Raw genomic sequence first — 24,780 nt, forward strand, 5'->3', positions numbered from 1 at the left:
AATAAGTGGAAGGTCCAAAAAAAGCACTCCTCAAAAGGAGAATGATGTATTTTTTACAATATAAAATTTAATGTGCCATTCTCAAAGACAATTATATAATTAAAAAAAGATTTTTTTATTATATATTTACACAGGGAAGAGTGACATATTATATAATTACCTAGAAAGAAGGTCAGCATGTCTTTATTCAGAATGATAGCAGAGAAACATTTTTCTAAAAATCCGTTCGATATGCTTCCAAAGCGTTGCAAAATATGTGAGAAAGCCGCCACTGCATTAGATCTTATTTTCTCGTATCTCAATTCTTATAAATTTGACTAGGGGTGTGCAAAACGAACCATTCAAATCAGGAATCACAGACCAAATCAACTAGTTTTCGAAAGTGTCGGTCTAAACTAACTATATATATATATATATATATTAAATAAGTAAGTTTAGTTTATTATTTCAAAGGAAACAATATATTATAATTTGACAATAAGATATCTTAATGGAAGTATATTATTTGTCTTGAGTCTAAATTTTGACCCTGGTCATGCTTTGGATGATAAGATATTCGGATGAAGACATGAAAACAAAGACTGATTCTACTGGACTGGACCGGAAATTAATTATCCTTAAATTTGTCCGCTTATATATTTATGTGTACTTTGTGATGAATTATTGATCAATCAAGTTTTCCATCTTTTGCCTTTTCTTTTTCCTTCTTTCAAGCAAGTCCTTTTATTTGATGAATCGAAAATCTACATAACATTGGTCATAATGATCAAGGGACTCGTAGGCTAAGCTCGTGACTTCTCGGACATTACCTGAAATGAAGGGTGCTCCAACACCAAAATCGGAGGTCAACGCTCCCAAAGTTCTCTCTTCCATGGCCGGACGGATGAAACCTTTCAGTAATTGATTAATAAGGGCGCACATGATAAAATTTATATTTCTCTATTTCTCTGTTTCTCTATTCCTCGGAATAGGTTCGGAACAGAAATCCGTTTGGTAATGCAATTTAATTTTTTAATTTTCAAAATAGATTTTTATTCCATAAATAGATTTAAAGAAGAAATCATAAGCTAAAATTTTTAATTTCTCAATTTCTGAAACAAAAATTGAGAAATTGATTTCTGGTTAGAAATCAATTTCTGTTTTAGAAATTTTGTTATGTGCACCCTAACAATCCCTTGACATGTCACGCATCACGGACATAACCTTCTTGAGATTAGCCATGAAAAGAGAAAAAAAAGAGCTGTTCTTATGGATCTGTTTATCACTGATCGTTTTTACCGAATATTTTCCGGAGACATGGCCGCAAACCCTAGTTGTATAAAATAGAAATGTGTCTATATGTATGTATGTATGCGTACATGTATATAGACATGTGTAACGTTAGGGAGGGAGAGACGTAGAAGTTTGTAGCAGACAAACATGCCGTTGCCGCCATATTAGCTTATATTTTATTTTGTTGTCCATTATTGTTGGTGGATTTCGACAAGATTGATGAATAATTTAATCTGGTTCTTTTTGGACCACAAGGCTTCCTAGGGTTTTGTTGACTCCAGCGCGTACTTACGAAGAAATGTCGCCCCTTGCCTTCCGTGTGTGCCTTACATTAATGAAACCCCAAATCACATGCCAAAGAGACCCTTGCTTGCTCGAGCTTTCCCACTTTCTAAACTCAATTTCGCTCTACGGCTTTACTTCCGTCTTGGGTAACTAATGTCACATTCATATCTAGCAGCTTGAGAAATTAGAGTTTCACGTTCCCATCAAGTGAAAATTACCGTGCAAGAGCTGTAACGTTCGTGAAAGAAAAGTGAACAGAGTCATTGGCGACGGTCGCTATAGACAGATCTGCTTCATACGTGATTTTTACGAATCTTATCTTTCTTTCCCACGTTCTAAGTTGAATTTCGCTCGACAGCTTTGCTTGTCTTAACGTGACTATCGTCGCATCCATATCTAGCAACTCAGAGAAGTTGGGATCTCACGTTCCCGTCAAGTGGAAATTGCCGTGTCATCGCTGTAGTAGATCTACTAAATTAGATACGGTTTTAACGTTGGAACTTAGATGTAGACGGCTTTCTTAATACGTGGCTCGTATGAATCTCTCGTCTTTTGGTTGCCGTGACACGTAAGTTGCGCGAGTCTTTGTCTTTTGCTTGTTGTCTCATGTGTTTAGCAGTTGAGCGACAAGACACGAACGAGATTAGGTGGGGGTGGCGTTGGGGGTGAGGCGTTTACCGACACGCAATCCATGGAGAAACCTAGGAATTGGCATTGCTGAGTAAGTCCTCTTGGCTTGGAGAAAGGTAAAAAAAAAGGGTTTTTGAAGGACGAGATCCGTGAGGGACGGGGATTTCCATTTGGCATCTCCGTCTTCTAGCCGCTGGAATGCATCTAACCCAATATTTATGATCATCTTGATTAGTATTTTTTCAATCTATGGTCAAATATATCATAAAATCAGCTAAACAATTGAAAATGAAAGAAGATTCATGCTCCATTTATTTCATGAGAAATGAATAATTTGAAAGATATTTTCATCGTCACTGATAATATTTATCCATAAATTGTGACTAATTAGTTCGAGAATACAAGCCATCATTTTTCGAATAACATTTTTCAAGTCATTTTTTTTCAAAATAAATGGAGCTTTATTCATTTTATTAAGGACATTCTTTAGCAAAATCTCTTTTCTTGGTTTGGCAACAATAGATTGCATCAATCTTCTCGGGTGTCCATCCATATTAAATGTCAAAGCACGTTGTCATGCGTATTTGCTTAGATAGACCGACCTCTTTTCGTTCTTCGACCAAGCGAGTTCTCCTTTGGACCTGGCCGATTGACCATGGAATTTGGGATGACGGTCATTTCGATTTTTACGTGCTTCGCCATCTGTCTATTGCTACGACGAGATCGCACGGAATATGACTAACGATGCTCTAATCTTCAATTCTAAGCAAGAGAATTGACTGCTTCTGTTGACATCAAAAAAGCGCGAGGGTCGTAGTCGTGGTGTGCTCGACAAGAACTTGCTGGATTGGCGATAGAAGCGGAAAATGGCTAAGTATTGAGGAAAAAAATTGGTCCACATAGCCGAGCCGGTCGATAAGAAAGCCTATTCCTTGTCGACAAAGATGTCAACAAAAGAAGCGGTCACGTGTTGGTGCGAAGAGCTGACCAGTGAAGTCGACCAGCTCACTTGATGAAGAGGATGTTAGGGATTTACAGATCTTGTGTTTAAGAAATCCCACGTTGAAAAATTGGTATCGTGTAGAGCATATATTTCATTTATCTCATAAGTAATTGATTTAAGTTTTAAAATGAAAGTGGATCTAACTAAGTTAATGACTCAAACTTTCTTAGCAATCTCACTAAGTCTTCTTCATTGATGTTAGGAAAATTGGTGTTTTGTTTGCATGCGTGACAATTGTATTAGAGAAATCTCACATCAAAGAGTTCTAGATTCCTCATAAATAATTATTTTAAGTTTTTAAGTGAAAATGGGTACAATTATAGAGGTTAATGGCTTGAACTTGGACTTTCTCTTGACAATCTCCAATTTTTAGTGAATGTTGGTTCAATTATAGAGGTTAATGGCTTGAACTTGGACTTTCTCTTGACAATCTCCCTTGGTGAAATGTATCAAACTTCTCTTTAACTCAAGGCCCGATGTGTGGGGCAAATGAGAAAAATCAAAGACAACCTAACAACAAAACATTTGTAGACAAGTGGAGTGGACAATCTTACATGCAGCAACCATCCGTGGACAAGTGTTGCTAAATAATAGGAACCATATAAAGCATGTTTATTTCAGCATTTGTTATATTTAATTTTCTTACCAGATATATTTCCTTACCTAAGAATCAAGGAAGGACTCTTTACAGCTTTTGTTGATCCAAATCTGATTCGATTCATATTTGGAAATGTGTTTCACCATTTTCGGTAGAGTTGGACTCTTCACAACTTTTATTGATCAAAATCCATTTAATTCATATTTGGAAATGTATTTCACCATTTCCGATAGAACATTTCTAAACACTTTAATATTTTATCCAAGGGACAACTTGAGCCCTTCACTTAATTAAGCGCAAAATCAGCGACCCAATCCCATTTCAATTTTTCTAAATGAGCCCTCCAAATTTTAATCTTCACGGAGATTGCCATCCTATAAACCATCCACATTGAGCATGAACAAGTTGGATTGTGGCTCCTTCCAAACCACCGTTGCTCTAGTTACTTCCTTGTATCCTTTGCCATCCTGATAGCACCTGCACATAGCCGATTTGTGTGGTTTGCCAGTTTCGCTACTCCATAGGAAAAGATCGACGAGACAGTTTCATTATAATCACCAAATATGAGATGACGTTCGCTCGATTACATCTTTACTCAGAGTATTTCTTGATTCAAAATTAAACCCGACCTCATAAGAATCATCACTAGTAAATATATGTAGAGCTACATATTTTCCACGCCGTTTAGTCGGCACATTTGTAGAATTTTCCTCGAGAGGGGTTAGAAAAAAAGACACAAGTTACGTGCGGGTCTTGCGGGGGGGCGCGCACATCTCCAGTGGCTCAAATCCCTTAATCCGCGATCTATAACATGACAGGTCCATGCAAGAATTTAAGTGCCGTGGTATCAACGATCACCTAACATCAATTCAAAAGAAAATAAAGGAAAAAAATCAAAGGGAATCTTGTACGTTGATTTTTCGATTTTTTCTTGAAGAGCTCATACATTTCAATATGCTTGCTCCAAAGGAGATCAAATCGAGTTATAAATTATAATCCACTCCACCATCTCTCGTTGAGGCTCGGTTTGTTCTTTAGAAAATAAGTGCTTTGAAAAATATTTTCTTTAAAATTATGATTTATATTGCTTGAAATAATTATTCAATGAAAAATTATTTATATTATCAACAATAATTTATGTTTAAATGTTTTCATGAATGATAAAAATATTCTTCATTTGTTCATTTTTAAGTGACACAAATAATTTTTTTTTAAATCATTGATTTTGCGCCAAAAAAAATGACCCTAAAGCTTGTATTCTCTTTGTAAATACGTAGTCATAGAAAGAGAAAATCGCCGATGAATGGGCCCGACTCATCAAGAGCCCGTCAATTCTATTTCCCGTCGGCCGTCGAGCCCAAGCTTCGTGGTCGCGGGCTTCCCTTTCCGACATTCCGTCGAACATCTCGCGGGCGCGCTCGTGAAATCGCAAATTCCCCGCAGCCGCCGCCGCCGTCGATCCCCGGCCGTCCAGCTCGCGCGTCCTCTTCTCTACGCGCCCGAAATTCCCTCTGTGAATGCCCGGCGAAGCGAGGCGCTTGCTGCAGAACCTTCGCCGGCGCCGCCCCTCCGTCCGCCTCCGGGAACCCTGCTCCTCCGGTCTGTAGCTTCCGTTCCCGATACGAATGCCATTTTTTTTTTTTTTTTTATCTTCTCGTGTTTTCGTGCTCGTGTTGACCTGAAGTTGCCGCGAACGCGTCCCTTCGTGCGTGCGTGTGTAGATGGATGGGTCGGAGCGGTACTGCTTCAACCCCGTGCTGAAATGGAACCCTCGAGTGGAGGAGTACTTCGCCGAGGCCTATGGAGCCGAGCACTTCGCCCGCATTTCCAGAGCTCTAACGTAAGCTTTTGAGCTCCGGCTTCTGTCGCTCCCTTTCGTTTCCCTTTTTCTCTTAGCAAGATCGTGACTTCGGTATGACCCTGTTCCAATTTCGACGTGATGGAAAATGGGTTGTTGATGCTTGAGAAGATGAGTTTGCTTTGACTGCGTTTACATACATTTAGCACAATGTGCGGCATTCGCGGGAGTGGCATTCGTTACTGCCGATACTATCCGATACTGGTTTTTTCCGATTTTGTGGAGCTTGCTTTTGACATTTTCATTCCCTTAATCAGGCGCCCGTCCTGCTATTCGTGCGTCCGTGTGAATACACTTAAGTCGACAAGCGATGCTGTCATTGAGAAGTTGCATGCCATTGCTGAGGAAGCAGGTCTTGGAGGCTCCACCAACGACGTGAATTCACAAGGAACTCATACTGTCGTTGATTCTGATGAGCTTCCTCAGCAGGATGGTGCATTGATTAATGCCGAAGGAGATGAATGTCCAGAAGAACAGAGTAAGAAAGTCTTGGGGTGGTCCTTAGGAGATACGCTTGATCCACGGAAAGAAGGTTTGCCCAGTAGATTGATTTCTAAATGTAACATACCCGGCTTAGATTATGTGGTCTTCATCAGAGGGTCGGGACCACATGATATTGACTATGGTTATGCTTTGGACAAACCTCCAAAGGAAGTCATGGTCAGTAGGAAATGTGCAGAGGCTGTGCTCCGGGGTGCTCAGGTACTCCTTTCTGAAGTGATTAAGTATTCTTAAGGAAGCATGCATGCTTCTTGATTCTTAATTAGTTTTCTCATGGTAGTGAATGTTTAGGTGTATGTTCCGGGTGCATTGGCTTGCAGTGCTCATGTCGAGAAAGGTGATGTGGTGGCAGTTTCTGTGGGAGTTGAGCAGCCAGGTCCTGATGGTCGATGGGGTGTTAATATGACCCGTGGGACTGTTCTACAGGGATTTCAGACAGGCAAGTAGGACTATGTCAATATTCAATCAACATTTTGAAAGAGCTATTTTTTCATCAACTGATTTTGTCAACTGGCGATTATTGTGAGAACCTATTGGATTGTCCATTGGCTGTCACATAGACTTAAACTCATGTTTCTAAGACATGTTTTACATCCCGATAGTGAGTGGATTACACAGAAGAGTTGCACTCTGTGAGTGCAAGACAATGTTGCGCTTTGTGAGGGCAAGAGAATGAGTCTCATCTACTTTTGTCTCTATAGACAATCAATTGTTACCCTGAAAACATCTCATGTGTTGTCTGCATATACAAACTAGAAGTTGAAGAATATAAGTTGCCATTGTTTCTTACAGGAATAAATCTTTCTGAAATAGAATAGATAATCAAGGTCTAGACTTATTAAGAATATAGTTAAATATAGTCCAATACTTCTATGTTATATCTTGTTTATTGACTACTTGCAGGCTGCTTGAATTGATATTAGCTTATTCTCTAGTAGTATCTGTTCATTCTAGAGTTTGTGGGTCTCAAAATAGGACAGATTTACTAAAATCTCACGTTTCAAATTAGGTAATATGGTGAGCTAACAGCTTTTGGTACTTTACATAGATTACCCTACTGCTCATAAAGGCAAACGGCGAGAAATAGATTAGGGAGAGGCCTGTTGGGATCTGAAGTTTTTTCTCTTCAATCTAGTCTGATCATTAATTAATTATTAAATTATGATCAATTAAGTACTTTAAATGTGTCCCTACTTTAGTTTGGGTAAATATCCTTGCTAAGCATGGAGAACTAAAAGAATCAGAATTTAGGGAAAGGTGTGTGGGCAGTGCATCTATTGTCATCCACATCGTACGTTTTCTGTTGCAGTGTTCTCTTTCAAGTGGGCCCCTACTTAGAAAGAAAACTGCTCTATATTACATGTGTTGTCAAGGGGGTCAAGTGTTCTTCTCTGTGGTCTTTTACCCAGAGAAGACATACTGTTTTGATGAAGATGTGGTTTATGCTCAAGTATCCTGTTGTTTATATAAATAGATCTTTCTCACCTGACACGGAGCAGTGTGTATTCTGCCTTTCTCTTTGCATGGATTAAATATCCTTATTGAAATTCGATTATCTGATTTTGCTTTGTCTGGAATTGTTAGTCATACACTCATCTATGATTGCAGATCCTCTCTATAATGAAAGAAATGGCATGTATATTGGCCAAGGAATAGCGATGATGTCAAGGGCAGGCATCTTCCGTTCCTCTGAAGGAGTAGCTGTTGATATGAAAAATCAAGTCTACAGACTGCCTTCTTTTAATGGTATTCTTAAATTCTCCTCCTTGGGGAAATGACACTAATGTGTATATTCCATCTACATTCCTTCAGAAGGATGATATTTTGTATCTTCCTTTTCCATAAGTTACTCATCACAAAATTGTTTTGACACTTGCATCCTTTTTTAGTTATTTTCAGTCAGCAAAGTCCAGTCATCTGCTAAAAATTCTTGTGACCCCCTTTCAACTGAAACCTATGATCCAACTGTTGTTTGCCTCTATTATTGTTATTGGCACTGGGATTGAAGATGTTAAAAGTCCCTTTTCTTGAGACATCAATTTGTCAAATATATTGCTTTGGTCGGACAAGTCTTCAAGAAGAAAGCTTCTTGGCTGTTTCTGCATCAAGTGCTTAGTTATCCATTTCCTGAATAAAATAGCTGTAATAATTGATAATGGTGAGCTGATAGATCAAGATACAGCAAATTGATAAACTGTGGAGCCCTGGAGGACTTGCAATGAATGGCTGTTTTTTGAAGTATTCTTCTTGGCATATTTCAAATATGTGATTTCTGTGTTCTTTTAGAATTCTTTGGGTTTACTGTGCAAAACATATTTCATGTGGTGGCATGGTTTTTCTTATGTACAATATTTCATTCTTGTCATCAAAACCTGTATTAGCGCTCAATGTAATAATCTACCTGATGAGGAAGGATTCACTTCTGAACTTTCAGCGACCAATCAACTATTATCTTGGACACATTTGATCTTGCTTGATGGACATAAATTCTTCATATAGCTCATGGTTCTGGACATTGAGTTCATAAAGCTCGAAAGCTCCTATAACTTCTTTGTATTTGATCTCCAGATGTGCTCCAGGGGGAGATATTTCTTCAAAACCTGCCGAGTATAATCACTGCCCATGCCCTAGGTAACTTTATTTTCCACAAGCTACTTTGCATATAAAAACCGGACCACTTAAAGACTAGTAGATAGTGCCACTTGATTGGCATGATTTTGTTTCAAGGATATTTGTTTTACCATGTACATGCATCTGAAATATTGTGGCTTGTACCTTACCAAAAAAAAAAAAAATAACCTTACCAAAAAAAATATTGTGGCTTGTAGATCCTCAGAAGGGTGAAAGGATTCTAGATATGTGTGCAGCACCGGGAGGAAAAACCACTGCAATTGCAATTATTATGAAAGATGAAGGAGAGATTATTGCAGCTGATAGGTCTCATAATAAGGTATGAATTCTTGCTGCTAATCTGCCTTTATGATTCCTCTAAAAGTGTATTAGAATATTTCTCTCCACATCAAGTTTTAGTAAGAAAGAAAGACAGCTAGAGAAGACAAAAGGCTTTATTTTGGAACATTTGCTCTCATAAGATTGTATGTAGCATCCTTGAATTCGACTCAATTGTTAATCAACTTAATAATTGTGAAGTGTTCTTGCACTGAAGGAAGTATGTGGCTTTGTAGATTGGAGATCATGTGAGACCACCGTGAATTCAATTAAAAGCTTATAGTGGTAGGCCATAGCATGTTCTAAACTGTACTACTTAATGTTATCTGCACAGTTAGGATAAGAAATCTAAGACTAGAAAAAGCATGGACAATAGCTATGTATAGAGAGGCAAATGAGGGGCATAAAGATTTGAATAATTGAAAATAAAACCAGAATTCTTGCAGTTGCAGTCAATTGGAACATGTGGATTATGTTGCATGACTAGAAAAAAAACAATCAAATTGCAAAGTGCAAGAGATTCTGTTCAACAACTTCAATTTTCACGAATCATTATTCATGTTTAGAGCAGTAGCTGTTCCTTGATTGACCGTGCTAAGCATTTGACTGTTTTGGTTCACGTTGTTGTAATTGCTGAGAGTTCTTTGCAATTGATTCTAGGTGCTGGATATTCAGAAATTGGCTGCTGAATTGGGCTTGAGTTGTATAACCACATATAAGTTGGATGCTCTTAAATCTGTTTGCAAAAGTCATGACCTCAATGCTGCCATCACATCCATTTCTGGTGATAGTTTTAAAAGTGATGCTACAAACCAGAACTCCAGCACTGCTGAATCTCAGGTAGAAAAGGTGCAAGCCGATGATATTGCTGGAATTAGTATGATCGATGTTAACAATGTCAATGGTAGGTAGATCCTTCTTCCAACTTCAGTCCACATTCTATTGTCTGAGTTCTCTTATGCCACAATCAGATAACACTTAATATGATCATTAGATTGAGTCTGAATTTCGGGGTTTGATGCTTGAGTTTGGATGTACTTTATGATGTACTCCTAAATTTTCAGTGATTTGTGTTGGATAGAAATGAACTAAGGTTCTTTGGGTGCATTTGCTGGAACAACATATATTTTCTGAGGATTTCAAGTGTCTTAGAAGTTGTTGGAGTTGAACCTTAGGCAAAGGAGCCATGCTGAATGCTTATTTTCTCTATACTTAGTCTGGATATTTCCGGCTGAGATTCTGCCGTTTAATCATGGCAGAATTGCTATTTCATGCGGAGATTCTGTCCTTCAATCGTGGCAGAATTGCCTACTTCCTCATGTCACATAAAAAGTTCATGCTCTGCGATTTAGCAGACTTTGGAGTAGTGTGGTTTACTTTATCTGAGATGTCTAGGTTGGAGGGATTTTCATTGTCTTGTTTGAGAGGTCTAGGTTGGAGGGATTTTCATTGTCTTGTTTGAGAGGTCTAGACAGGATTAGGCAGGGATTTCTTTTGAGATTGCTAGATATCGTATAAAAAATTGCCTTCTAAGACATACTTCCTATTTGATTCTTGATGCAGAGTTTTTATTTTGGTCGAAAAGAAAGGGTCCAGTTCTTTGTTTCTGGGATCCTATTGAACCCAGCTTTGACTTGTTTTTTTTTTGGGGGTCTAAAGCTTAGCTTTGACTTGACTCTTCAAATTTTTCCCGCCTTTGTCTTTGTCTCTTTGAGCCATGTAAGATCCTAGGACTTGTTTTATTGACAACATTCTCCCTGGAAATGAGCGAATATCCATCTCTTTCTTATAATCATGGGATGTCAAATCTGTATATTCCTTCCGTAGCTTGTAGTTCTTAACTTCCCTCCGGTGCATGTGATATGCATTCGCTTGTCTTCTTTTAATTATATTCCAAGTTGTGCAAGTGACAAAGCACTGATCTCTGATATTGTGAATGTGATAGTTAAAAATGAGAAAAGCAGTGAGAAAATTTATGCAAGCCAAGCTGACGTGAGGAAGAGTATGAGAAGAATGAGGAATGGACCAGGAAGGAACCAGTCTAAGGGCGATAGGGTGGAGAATTCCAAAGGTTTTCTACCTCACAGCTTCGATCGAGTTCTTCTTGATGCTCCATGTTCTGCTCTTGGCCTGAGACCCAGATTATTTTCTGGAGAGGTTAGACATTTGATGGATCAAATAACTTGATTTTAATTTATTGATTTCATTCCCTAAGTTTAATTGCTATTTTGCTAAAGAAATTCTTAGGATTGAGGACAACCAAGTAGTCAGTGTGGCCCATGTACAGATTCGCCATTTTGCACATCACTAGGCTCAGGACCAAGAATAAGATCAGCTCTACCTATAACATAAGAAAGATTTCCTTCTTCTTGCATATCTTGTCCATGAACCCTTATCCTCTTTGAGATTGCTTTTAGTTGATCTTGTTTTCTGAAAGGGTATTTCTTCCACCATGGAAGATGTGATAACATTTTGTTTCAATAGGAATCTCAATGATGAATGAAATCCAGTTTGTTCCGGTTGCATTCTTTGCTTATAATGTTGCTTTGTTCTTTTTTCCAGGAGACAATAGAATCTTTAAGAAACCATGCAAAGTATCAAAGACGAATGTTTGATCAGGCTGTTCAGTTAGTACGTCCTGGTGGAGTTATTGTATACTCAACGTTAGTATGCACAATCTACTCTCTGCAAGTTCTGTAGTTATCATTTTTGAGACAATATATGAATGCCGTCAATGCAATGTGCAATCTTATGTACAGTAAATGCATTCTAAGCAGATATGTGACTGATCTTTACTTTCTAATGTGCACTGAGCATTTCGTTGCCCATCCATACAAAAATCTGCAATTGCACTTGATCTCACATTAGAAAGGTGTGGTACTGTGTAGTGGCATGTCACACAAGCTGGCTTTAAAAAGCATTTGTCTGGATAATAGCGTCTATAACTCTTAAAACAGCAGCCAAGTTTGACTGCTTAGCATTTGTTTTTCTCCTGTTATCCTGGGGCAAAATTCATACCTCAAGAATTACATAACCATGTCAGGTTGCATGTTTTACATGCATGCTCAGTCGTCGCTATTGGTCATCAAGTGTCATCTGCTCAACACGGTCCTTTACCAATTCTAGGTCCTGAAAACTTTTGCATCTAAGCGTTTGCGTGATCCTTGTCTTATAATGAGCTTGCATATCTGCTGCCTCTATCATTAATTCAATGCCACCAAGTCAAGTCATTGCTGTGTGAAATTCCTATTGCTCTTACTTTTGCCTCAAACATCTGTGAAATTTACCATGGTGTATATTTCTGGTTTGCTAGATGTACAATTAATCCCGGTGAAAATGAAGCACTGGTCCGATATGCTTTGGACACTTACAAGTTCCTCTCTCTAGCCCCTCAGGTTGAATTGTGCTGTTAAAGTTTTGACACACTTAATTATTTGGCCAGTATTTCATCGTATTTGTAGTAAGAGAAAAAAGAACAAAAGATCTTATGGATACCTTTATTCGTGTTCTTTTCAGCATCCAAGAGTTGGAGGTCCAGGCCTTGTTGGTTCTTTTGAATATTCCGATGGATATATCGAGTATGTACTTTTGTCCAACCTTATCTTTTTATAAAATACTTCCAGATCCTATTTCTGAGATGGTTGATATATCATGTTCTGTTAAAGAATGAGACCGTAAGGTACACTTAATGCTCTGGGGCAAGACTATAGATCTTGTAGCTGATCTTAGGATGGTCTGTTGACTTAACAGAGCATTGATAGTCTTTGTGCTTCTAATCTCTCATGCCTTTTTCATTTCTACCTTTTCATAAATGTCACTTGCTGAAGTTTTACTTTTGGCAATGCAAACAGTAAGCTGGTTAATTATCACACATGACCCTTTATGTATGTCCTACTATCCTTTTTTAGCAACACTTACGGTGCTTGTCTGCAGGGAGTGGCTAAAACCAGGGGAAGAAGAACTTGTCCAGAGATTCGACCCATCGGCTCCTCTTGATACAATTGGTTTTTTCATAGCAAAGTTTATTGTCAACGAAGAAACCTAAAGCTGCAGACGTCTGCAACTCGTGAACTTTGATTATTGCAGACTAAATGAGGAATTGCTCGTGTCTTGCATCGTCTCTCCACGGCTTGTGCAACATCCATTCTGGACGGATGAAAATTCGATGCGAAGGAAGAGTCAAAGGAACGAGGCTATTATTTTTGCCCCTAACCTGATGTCCACCCTACACCCTAAGCCGAGAAGGAACAACTTTAATTGATTATACCGAACCATTAGACCAAGGTATATCGTGAGGAAAGGGTACTGGTGTTTCCAAAGGAACCAAAAAGAACTATAGAGAAAAATCTTGCTCGCTTGAGTTAAATCAAATGATTTTAGATGCTTTGGCTAAATGGGGTGGATTGTTTGGTTCTTATTGATTCTTGTTGATTTGATTGAATGGATGAAATCCGTTCTGTGCCACCATCTGATAGTTAAACCGCTAGTTCGCACTCTGGATTTGCTCTGTTGAAAGCTCGAAGAGGCTCGGTGAAATTTAGTACTGAGACTGCCCGTCCCCACCATTTTTTGGATACATAAATGGTTGATTGTCCGAACATATGCGCAGCTTCGTGCACGCACAAGATAACAAAGAAATGGATCGAAAGAAAATTGAAGTAGAATAACTGGAATTGCAACACTCAGGCTGAGCCAGGTATTTTCGCTAGAACTAATTGAGTTGATGACGACGAGTTAGGCAGCATCATGGAAAAATAAGAAAGAAGATAGAACTTTTTTGGCATGAGTTTTTAAGTCTCATGGCATCAATCCTAGAATCCTATTACCTGTTCTGTTCCACCAAGGACCCAGTTGGTGATGTTTCTCAACTGTTTTCCCACAAGCAACCGTAGCCCACGTCCTCAGAGGCAATCCTATCGTAGAACTCCCAGTTACCATCTTCGACAACGTAGTTAAACTCCATGGTCCCCGCCATCTCCTCCCCATACCAACCCATCTTCACTTCCTCACTCGGCAGCATCACGTCCTCGAGCCAATCCAGGTCCTGGACCAGGACCCGGCCCTGCTCGGTGTTGGGGGCTTCTGAAATGGGGCTAGGATGGTGAACCTCGGGTGGCTGCACGGCATACTCCATGCCGCCAAAGCTGCTGCCTATGACTACGTCGTCCTTGTCGAGCTCCTCTAGTATTTCCCGGAGGAGCGTCCCGTCGACTTCCGGTATCTCGAGCTCGGCGGCTCCCTCGCGAGGTCCGCTCCCGTGGGCAAAGCTCTCGGCGGAATCCATCGGTGTGGAGCGGAAAGGAGGGAGCTGAAAGGAGTAAAGGAAGAGGGAGGGAGGAAGAAGGCGTTGGGCGTGGCAGCTAAGGCATATGCTCGATACTTAAGATGGAATGGATAGGGGCATGGGACTTTCTTATATAGTTTCAAGGGTGGTAGGTCTCCTTCGCCAACCATTAGCCCCCCATGTCTCGAATTACATCGTCTTAAATTGTAGATGAATTGCTAGGGATGGCATAGAAATGACACTATATTACTAAGTAACAACATAATCCTATGAAAATCTTTGAAATCTCTGGCAATATTCGAATTAATAATGCTTGCAGAAGGTCCTGTTGTTATCACTCGTCCCGAGGTCACGTTGTAAACGCTCTATATTCCCAAGATACCAAACACGAGCAAAGGTGCACCAATTTCACACGGCATCAAATTTTGAGACTTGCAAAACTCGCCTTTCGAACGTATGGAACATATCAACTCAAGGGACACTTGCACCAAAATTTTGAACGACTTGCCTGGATGGAAATCGGGTCTTAAACGGCTCGAAAGGCACAATCAATAGTTAACATCATCGCCGTGACGTCCAGCCACTGGAAAATTGGATCTTTCATCACATAAAATTAAGAGAAATTGTCCAATTAATCATAAATCTATTATATGAATGCATAAACTTTTGTGTGAATTTTGATTACCAATTCAGTCCGGAACTTAAATAATAAGAGTATGACTTCATCATCAAATGCAAGGAAAACTCAATTATTATTCTTTTTGTAAAATCGATTGAAATCATCATCATCTAAGTAATTTAGAAGGGAAAATTGGCCGAAAAGCTATAAACCGATTGCACTTTAGCCATTTAGTTTTAAATCTTTCAATTGTGCAAGTGAATCCTAAATATTTTCATATTTTGTCAATTGAGTTCATTCAATCAATTTTGATCGGAAAACGCTAACGTGGTGGTCCGATCAACATCGATTGTCCTACGTGGTGTACCAATACAGTCGTAGACAACTTTTGCCGGTGGTTGGTCTCAAGCGAGGGTCGGCCTCACTTATGGTTAGCAAGGGTCAATGGGTAATCCTCACTAGTACTTGGTTGAAAAAAAAAAAGAAAATAAAATAAAACAATTCAACAAATCATTAAAATATCGGTTAAAATGTCCATGTTGGCACTGACAATATTACATAAGATGGCTGGCATTTACTTCAGTAATTCTTGGCAAAATATGACATGAATGGACTCAATTGATTAAACTTAAAAATGATTAGAATTTAATTAGCACAATCGAAAGATTTAGAACCAAATTGACCGAACATCAATGGATTTAGAACTTTTTGGTCAATTTTACCCAATTTAGCACGTTCAAGTTTCACTTTCCGATGAATTGTCATAAGTCCTAACAGGACGGTAATTTGACATTACCAATTCGGTTCATAAGTGCAACTTTAGGCTAGGACATCTTTTTCAAGTTATCTTAACCGAATAATAACCCCGGATGTATCTCATGTCGAGTCGAAGTTGAGTCTGAGTCATGCCAAGGTCGAGTTCAGCTTGACTTGTATATTCTGTGCTCAAAACTCAACTTGAATTTGATCGAGTTTTAATTTTTCTGCTCGAGCTTGACTCAACTAGAAAATTGAAATATTCAACAAGACTGACTCAACTTGATTACGATCAAATTAATAAACTCTTGCCAAAATTTTTAAAAAAATTACTTAAATTTCAGAAAATTATGAAAAAAATTTCTTTTTTTTTCATATGAATCAACGTGCCAATATTTGAGTTTCATGAAAGTTTCATGAGTTTCGAATTTTAAAAACGTCAAAGTGCATATTTATATTAAGCAAAAAGCAAAAAGAAAGAGTCCCATAGACATACCCCTTATCAATAAGGTTGGAGCTTGAGTTTAATAGTCTCCAGTGTTAAGTAAATTCAACTATTTGTGTCTAACTTTACTCCTTTTCAACATATTTTTGAAGATAAAAACGAAAACTCGATTAGGCTCGCCAGCCATCGAGCCGGACTAAGCTTAAGTTTCGCTTGACAAGATATTTGGGTAGCTGGAGCTCGAGCCCGACTTCAAAGTAGGCGAGTCAATCTGCAGAGTTCGTAGAGCCAAGACCGAGCTATTCGTGCGTAGCTACGTTTAGGTCGGCTCGTTTTCGCTCCTAAATCAGTCAGCCTAATGTACAAAGCAAAAAACAAAATAACATAGAGTTAAAAAAGAGATGAAACATAAAGAAGAAGAGAACTCCTGATACACATGGGTATCACAACCCCACTTGGACAATGACAAGTACCTAAAATTGCTGGAAATTGGTGGGGGGACCGCGAAGCGATAACACTAAGCCAAGCCCCATCATCCCATACGACAGTGGACCAGCCAAAAGCCCCGCATCTCGCCATCACCCTTCGGGACTCGCACTCTGTGTTTGAGGAGAGCTTTCATGGAATTTGGACTCCATAAAGGGAAAGGGAAAAGGGAAAAGTTCTCTAGACCTTTCGGGCTCTTTTAGGTGGGAACATCGTGCGTGACTCGTCATCTGCCGTTCTTTTTATCGGGTTTCGACTCTTGCTGAGACGAAGATCGGGCCTCACGAGAACGCGGAGGAGGACGTAGGCTTGCTCCATCTGCAAAGGGAAACGATGCCATGTGACCTGAGGGACTTTACGTGCGTCCATACACGTGAATCGATCGGACCCGATTCGAGGGGCTGGTGTTCCTCCTTGTTATCCGTAAAGGAAAAGGAGGGTTTCGAAACGGAACGGTGCTCCTTCACGGATTGGTCATCATCTGAAGGGTCGAGAACATGCGGTGTTTGAGCACGTGTTTCTCGCTATTTATGTGTATTTAGCTCCAGAGTTTGCAATCTGAAAACATCAATCGCTATATGTTAGTCCTATACATGATTGAGTCAAGTCGATCGATAGATGGATGCCAGTTACTATGTTAGGTCACATCATCTCATTGGTGCGAATGCTAGTGGACTGATTTTGGATGGCTGATCTTATCCCGAACCCATCCTAATAACTTTTGATAATTTTCAAGCCCGTCTAAAGCCCCAGAGGAGTTCCTAGATGGTGTCTTAAAATTGTCCAACCTAACATTTTGGATACCCGCCGGATCACAATGGGTTATTGTTATCCCTAATGCTAATAATCTTTTCATATATTCAATAACTTTTGTACGGAGTTTTCTGAAAACATGTAATAATATGTTGTCTTGATTAGACATCCACAATCAAGAAAAACGAGATTATACAAGCGCATCAAGTTCAAGTTGTTGTATAAACCTAAACAGGCAAGAAAAGTGACCAAACAGCACAGGAAGGAAGGAAATTTGGATGTTGTATAAGAATATACATCAGTACAAGTAATTTCTATATTCTGAGTATATGAAAGTAGGTAAGTGATCTCATGTTTTTCGATATAGTGAAGATATTTTTATGTAATTGGCAGTTATGGGTTCTGCAAATGGTATTCCAACCCTATAAACGCCAACCCACATGAGTCCCATTAGGCTTCATAACGGGTTGATCATCCTATCAGACCTAACTCACTGCCATCCCTGCATATTGGCATTGTAAATTCTGTGTTATTTCATGTTTAGTCAAACATAAAAAAAACTCCCTTTTGATATAAGCTTATTTGTTTAAGATTAAACATAACAAAAAAGTACATTTTTTTTTTGGGCTTTTCCGTTAAAGTTTAAAATATTATCTGAATTTTTAAAAAATAAGATACCATGAAAAAACATATGCGTTTTACGCGTCGACGATATTAATACCATAAATTTTTTAGGTGTTCTGAAATTAAAAACAAGTTCCAGTGGGATTAAAGCCACATGATTTCAATTTAATCATGCTTATGTTGTGTCCGGTTCGTGTTTCTTTTGATGATTATGTTTCCATGTTTTTCGAAGTGATAGAGCTTGCACCACGTGCAAGATTATTGATTGTTAGGTTCGCGCTCCTGGTAATTAACGACACGTCCTAATTTAATTTCGAACTAATCAGACCTATGTGGTTTTGAGCTGTGCTTCTCATATGATCAAACTATCTGGTCCGGTTGTGTAAAACTAGCGTCAGTCACCATGAGAAGTTTCTCTCTGAATCTTTCCGTAGCTTTAAGTGTTTCTAGAGTGTTTTGAAAACACATTAATCCCGGTCATCCTAATCTCTTACTTTTTAAGCACTTTTAAGGCATTTTTAAGTCACGTGTTCCAATCTATTCATGTAAATCGTCATATGGCAAGAATATAAATGAATTTCTTATGCTTCGTTCCAATAGTCAATTAATGATTGATTTGAGTGAGGATTATGTTATATTTCGAGAAGTGAGTAGTTGGCTATGTCCTTGATCATATACTATTTATGTTTGGACTATTAGGTTGGTAGATAAGTCTTGCAGGACTTAAACTAGCCGAAGCATTCTAAAACCATGCGGATACGGGTGAGTTGTGATCGACGCGGACAACATAATACTGACTGCCAACCTAGGTGGGACTTCCTAGGGTGGCACTAGAGCCAGTGTGGGGGCAGTGAACTGTCAAATATGTCCCTAATCTTTGATATATGGGCCATTGTACCGATAGATAAGTTTTGTGTGATCTCAAATTGTACGACATATCTAGAGGCGTCCTAGAGTAAACATTATCATGTCGGCAACAACTCAAGTAGCAGGGAACCTCAAGTGCGTGCAAACTAGGGCCATGTTATTCGATAGTGCGCATGAGTTGGGCTCATATCGATGAAAATCCAGAATCTCATCAAGATTACGCTTTCAATTAGATTTTCTTCATCTTTAGACTCATCATTACCTCATTAAGATTTTAGTTGATAGTGTTTCTCCTTTAATAGTTATCCGATTAGGAAACTAGGCCTTACCCTACCCATTTCGCTGGTAATACAGTTCTTTAGTTAGCTTTTGATTATTGCCAAGTCCTGGTGTGTCTTTCCTTTTCCTCGGTCTTTCATCTGATTTTCTTCCCTTTCTTACTATCCTATTTTGCTCCCCTTTTCTACTATTCTCAATCGGTCTTTTGTTAGGCGCTTCCCTTCCAAATCACACATGCTAGGCAATACCAGCTTCAAAGTTTGGGGGCCATCGAGAACACTTAGAAAGTTTCGCAACAGGGACAATTTTCAAAATAATTGGCATCTAATGCTAGTTTGGTCTCCATAATACCTGCAAAATCAAAGGGTTTGGCAAATTTGGCATCAAATGATTGGGTCCAACCCGAATAATCTCCTTCCCTTTTTGGCCTAACTTCATTGAAGAACGATAACGTTCGTGGGGTGACTTTATCCATCCGACTAAAACGTAGAGCCCAAGGACCTTCTCCACAATGGTTTTTCAATGGATAAGAAAAACCCGTGCGGCTTTGGTTCTCTAGAATGGTTTTCAACTCTGGTTGTCTTCTCTACAATCTTACCCATGTCAAGCGGGTTGAACCGATAAGTGTCGAGATTTTTGGTCTTCTAGACGGATAAAACTCGTGTGGACCGGATTGGACGTGGGGTCTGCAGTTATCCACCTCTCTTTATCCATTAGGAACCCTAAAAGAAACTGTCGATTCAAGATCCTATTCCGTGTAATTCTCAACAGTTAAAAACTGCTTCGTCGAGCCTTCGCGCACTCAACTTCAACTATTTTAGATGTTAGGAATAGATCTCTTTTGCCAGGCCCAACCATGCACGATGTATTAAGTGTTTGTCTGAATCGCACTTAGCTTGTAGCCTTGTGGTGATGACGATATAAAGTGTCATTCAATGTTTCTTAACAGTAAGTTTCTTATATCTTTAGTAAGATTGTCTTGGGCTGGCAAGCCCCAATTCTTGAACAGGCCACTCCAAGCTGGTCAACGATCAAGCCACACGTGAATGATGCAGAACAGCACGTTGGATAGGTAATGTTCTGAAGTAGCTAACCTCTTCCTTTCCTGATTGAATTGCCATATCCAAGACGCTTCTCTAAAAAGCACTGTAATTTGTTTCTCCACAACGAGCCACCGCTTTGGACTAAGGAAAATATCATTTGATTCGTAGGAATTTGGCAGTAATCCTCTCACCTGGGTTATCTTTAAGTTGAAGACATATTTAGGCCAATGTTCTTGAAACTTATAGCCGCCATGAGGCCCATCACGGCATCGCCCAATGCCATTTGTTATGTTTTCTTTTCACGCATGTAACCAATCCGTAAAATGAACCGCGAAATCTTTGGGTTTTATTTCTCACATCATCCATGATTACAAAAGTAAAGATTTCTTTTTTCTTTCTCATTCTGAAAGAAAACACCGGTCATCACCTTCGTCCACATTTTAGATGTGTCTCACTAGTTGCTAAGGGAGCTGAGGTCAAGGCTGCCAGTCGTCGAGGCTGAGATCGCCCAGGTTGAGGTTGAGAGCAGTTGAGGTCTTGGCTCGCTTTGGACAGGCTCGCCTAGGGTTGCCGACGTTGGTGGCCCTCACCTGGGGTCGTGCCAACCGTTGAAGGGGCATATTTGGGAGGCCTAAGGTCGTACGACCTTGGTGTTGTCTTGGTGGCCCTCGCTTGAGTCGTGCAACCTTGGCAACAAGCCATTGCTTGGCCAGATCTATGCTTCCACGTTTTTTATAATAGTGTAAATAGTGTTTATGCAAATAGTATTTGCCTTTTATAATACCCTTTTGGTCTAAGTCCTTTGCATACTTTTCCCATATGCTCTCTTACTTTAACTGAAAATTTCATGATAAAGAAAAATATTTTTTTTGGAAATCATTTTCTAGGAAGATAGATTTCATTTGTTTGGGATTTAGAAAAAAAATGATTTTTTTCTCATCAGAATGGGAAGCTGTTTTCCCCTAATCAAAACTTAATATTTTCAATTCATGGAAAATGTTTTTTTTTCTATAGATCGATTAATTTTTTGTTATCCAAATACCGAAAAGTTGGTTTTTTTTGCCAAAAATAGTTTTCCTTCGTGGAAAATGTATGATTTGAAAAATACTTTCTTGAAAATGGCTGTTTTTATAAGTTGAAAATTTAGTCAATGAAAAGTGCTTTTATTGTTCGCGATAATTTATATCTAAACATCTTCGTGAATGATGAAAATATTTTTTCATCCATTTATTTTTGGTAACACTACAAGCAATTGTTTTCAAATAATTCATTTTCTGCAAAACTAACTTAGCTTATTTCGACAAAAAATAGAACATTTCTAGAAAATGTTTTCTAAGAAGTTGCAATAATTTCCTGTATTTTGTTGAAACTTGAAAATGAATTTGAAAATATTTTCTATTGTTTAGTATGAAAAATCTAATTTGATTTTCCTAAATAGATATATACTATTAGGGCACTAGTAACTTGGGCATAGACAACTAAGGAACCGGGAACAAGCACTAGAGTCATGGGTTTAGCCTTGATAGACCTTAACTCGAGTGCTGGGGATAGGGGCAAGGATAGGAGCACGGGCACGAGCACGGGCATGGGCACCTGTTTCTTGGGCTTAGCCTCAATGGATACGGGCATAGCCATTAAGGTGCTAAGCCTGGACCTAGATGGACCCTAGCTCAAGCATTAGGACCTTGAGCTTTGGCCTTGATAGACCCTCACTCAAGCACTAGGGACTAAGTCCGAGCATTGAGGACTCGGGATTGAGTATCGTGCATTAGAGATGGAGCATTAGGTACTTAGGTATGGCCTTTTGGATCAAGGCTTGGGTGTTGGGGATCCGAGCTTGGTAGGCTTGGGTGTTAGGCCATTGGACATAGGTACTGAGTGTCACGCTCCAAACCCCGAGCGTGTGAACATCCCACGATGGTCGATTAAATTGTGACATCCTAGGATGCATTGTCAGCCCATTCTTTTTATAAATGTATGCGAAAGTAATTTATATAACAACCCAATCAACCAGAAAAGAATATGGATAATAAGAACATCTTGACAAACTTTTTCAAAAGCATTTCTTTTATTTAAAAACTTGCTAACCTTAGGAAATTTATTAATTACAAACCCTTATAATGGCAACTTCCAACCAACCAACAAAACCAATGGGAGTCAGGGTGAATCTAAACATTTCTACCCCGAGGCCAACCAAAAGGTGATGCCAGACGTGCCCATGGCGACTCTCCATTCTACGGGCCTGAAATCAATAAACAATGATGGGGTGAGATAAAATTTCAGCGAGTTAACATTCTAAGTCTCGAGTGGGAGGCTAGTTCGTCTTGGAGGCAGCCTAAACATACAACGACATGCAATCTTACCTCGCATTGGCATGCCTTTACATACTAGTATATTCCGTATGCTAATATCAATGCAACCGCTATAAATAATAATCATAACACATACTATAAATTTCATGCGCATTGCCATCACATGTGTTCCAATTATTAAAATATCCCGGGCTATGGCCATCACAAAAGTCGGCAGTTTTCTGGTATAAACCAAGCATCCCCCCCCATCAGGCACAATATCGTTTAGAATCTTCACCTAGACGGCATTTCATAAAAGGAGTATTGGTTCGGTCTCAACTGCAACTCAGCATCTGGACCCTCGCCAAGCATCCGATAAATATCAGGCATCGCCCCTAAACTCTCATTAGGTGACAGATTCAATTTAATGACCACACAAGCACGTTAACAACCAAGCCAATTTTATTTGCCAACAATTAGCCCAGCAAAAAAGAGTGCGTGCTCAAATAATAAGTTTCAACAATTTTTACTCTGAAAGTTGTGGTAAAATATTTACACGTGGTCACATATTTAAAATTAATCCATCAAAATTTGCACTTTTTCACTTTAAAACCCCATTACCTCATTTAACACGTAAAATTCGGTGTCCAAATCTAACACCTCACAAGTCACTATGGACAACCTTCTTTGGAAATATATTAAATAAGGCCTATAATTGCATAACCAATAATATAGCATAGCAAGTTCGAACAATCGAAATTAAGTATAAACTCATCCAGAAAAAGCGAGCATAAATTCTACTTAACAACAAATCCGTCACTAATTACATTAATCCTGATTAATTAGACTAATCATGATTAATTAAATTAAACTCGATTATTTAATCTAACTATAATTAATTAAAAATAATCTCTATTAATTAAAATAATTACGATTAATTTAAAATAAATTCAATTAATTAATCTACCCACGGCATTAATTTTAACCTTAATTACCTAAACAAATCGCACTTAATCTTAATCTAAACCGTACTTAAACATGATTAGGGCTAAAACATACTTATTTAGTACTAATCATTATTAATCTAAACTAAACCTACCCCTAAATGCAGTTAACTATCTAATCATGGATTATGAGTTAATTCATGGGTTTTCTGACGGCGACAAGTCCGCAGCGATGGCCGCGGCAGCGTCAAGAACATGATGCTTGCGGCTCAAACAGCAGCGGCTCGGCTCTTGAAGCCCACAGTCGCCTAGGGGTTCTGGTTGGCGGACGGCTTGAGGAACGGTGGGGGCTCACAAAGGTGGCGGTGGCGGTGGCTTGAGGTGGTGGCTAAGGGGCAGCTTGGCAACGCTTGGCAAGGCTTGGCTTGCGGCGGCTTGCAGCAGTGAGGGGTGGTGTGGGCCGAGGTGAGTGATGGTGGAGGCGGCGGCGAAAATGGTGGGTGAGGGGGCGGCAAATGGAAGTCAAGAAAAGGAGGAGAAAAGATGTGAAGAAGAAGAAGAAGAAGGAACGAAGAAAAGATGGAGGGAAGGGGAAATGGGCTGTGTTCGACAGAAGAGAGGGCGTGAGGGAGAGGGGGGGAGAGAGAGATAGAATTTTCTTTAGATTTTTCCATAAAATTCATCATTTCTCACACCAACTCTTCCCCAAAATCCTCCTAGCTAGGCGTAACGTCCCTCCTTTTCTTTTACTTTTTATTTTTCTTAAAAGCCAAGCTTTTTGGCCCAAAAATCACAGCTTTGCCACTAGGCCTCCGATTCCCTTTCCGGCTTTCAATTTTCGTTCAATAATTCATTTTTCCGAAAATTCCGAACTTGCGGATAATTCAATGGATAATGAGGCAACGTTCAATTAGTTAGTCTCGAAATCCTCGAAAGTTCAATATCCAAAATTGAATAAGATTTTGTGGTTGAAATTAATCAAATGCAACTTTGGTATAACCTAAACCACCGGGTGGCTTTTAGAGGGTTCTCGCGTGATTGACCTGTAATCGACAATTTTCAATTCACGTTTGTGCCTCTTTGAATTGTGGATGACTTTCAGTTGTCATGTAATCGCGAAAGTTCAATTATATATTCTAAATGATCAATAGAAAATCGGTTTATCGTCGTCTGATGCGAGTATCGTAATTGTGCGAAATTACCTGCAAATCAATTACGTACTTTTGTAGAATCAATTTATATCCTTTCGCTAATTGACTTATAATAGTGCAGTATTGACACTTGTCAATCCTT

General features: G+C 39.1%; 1 protein-coding gene across 1 annotated transcript; it reads left to right on the plus strand.

Annotated features, from left to right (window-relative positions):
- Positions 1-5,087: 5,087 nt before the first annotated feature.
- On the plus strand, positions 5,088-13,560 carry LOC104425053. The gene is made up of 13 exons (XM_010037628.3): positions 5,088-5,387; positions 5,510-5,628; positions 5,904-6,348; positions 6,439-6,586; positions 7,756-7,893; positions 8,716-8,778; positions 8,976-9,097; positions 9,757-10,000; positions 11,042-11,253; positions 11,659-11,759; positions 12,410-12,491; positions 12,613-12,674; positions 13,030-13,560. The coding sequence occupies exons 1-13, from the start codon at positions 5,088-5,090 to the stop codon at positions 13,139-13,141; spliced, it is 2,148 nt and encodes a 715-aa protein (XP_010035930.2). The 3' UTR covers positions 13,142-13,560.
- Positions 13,561-24,780: the final 11,220 nt, after the last annotated feature.

Source organism: Eucalyptus grandis, chromosome 11 (assembly GCF_016545825.1).
Source record: "Eucalyptus grandis isolate ANBG69807.140 chromosome 11, ASM1654582v1, whole genome shotgun sequence".
NCBI classification, from domain to species: domain Eukaryota; kingdom Viridiplantae; phylum Streptophyta; class Magnoliopsida; order Myrtales; family Myrtaceae; genus Eucalyptus; species Eucalyptus grandis.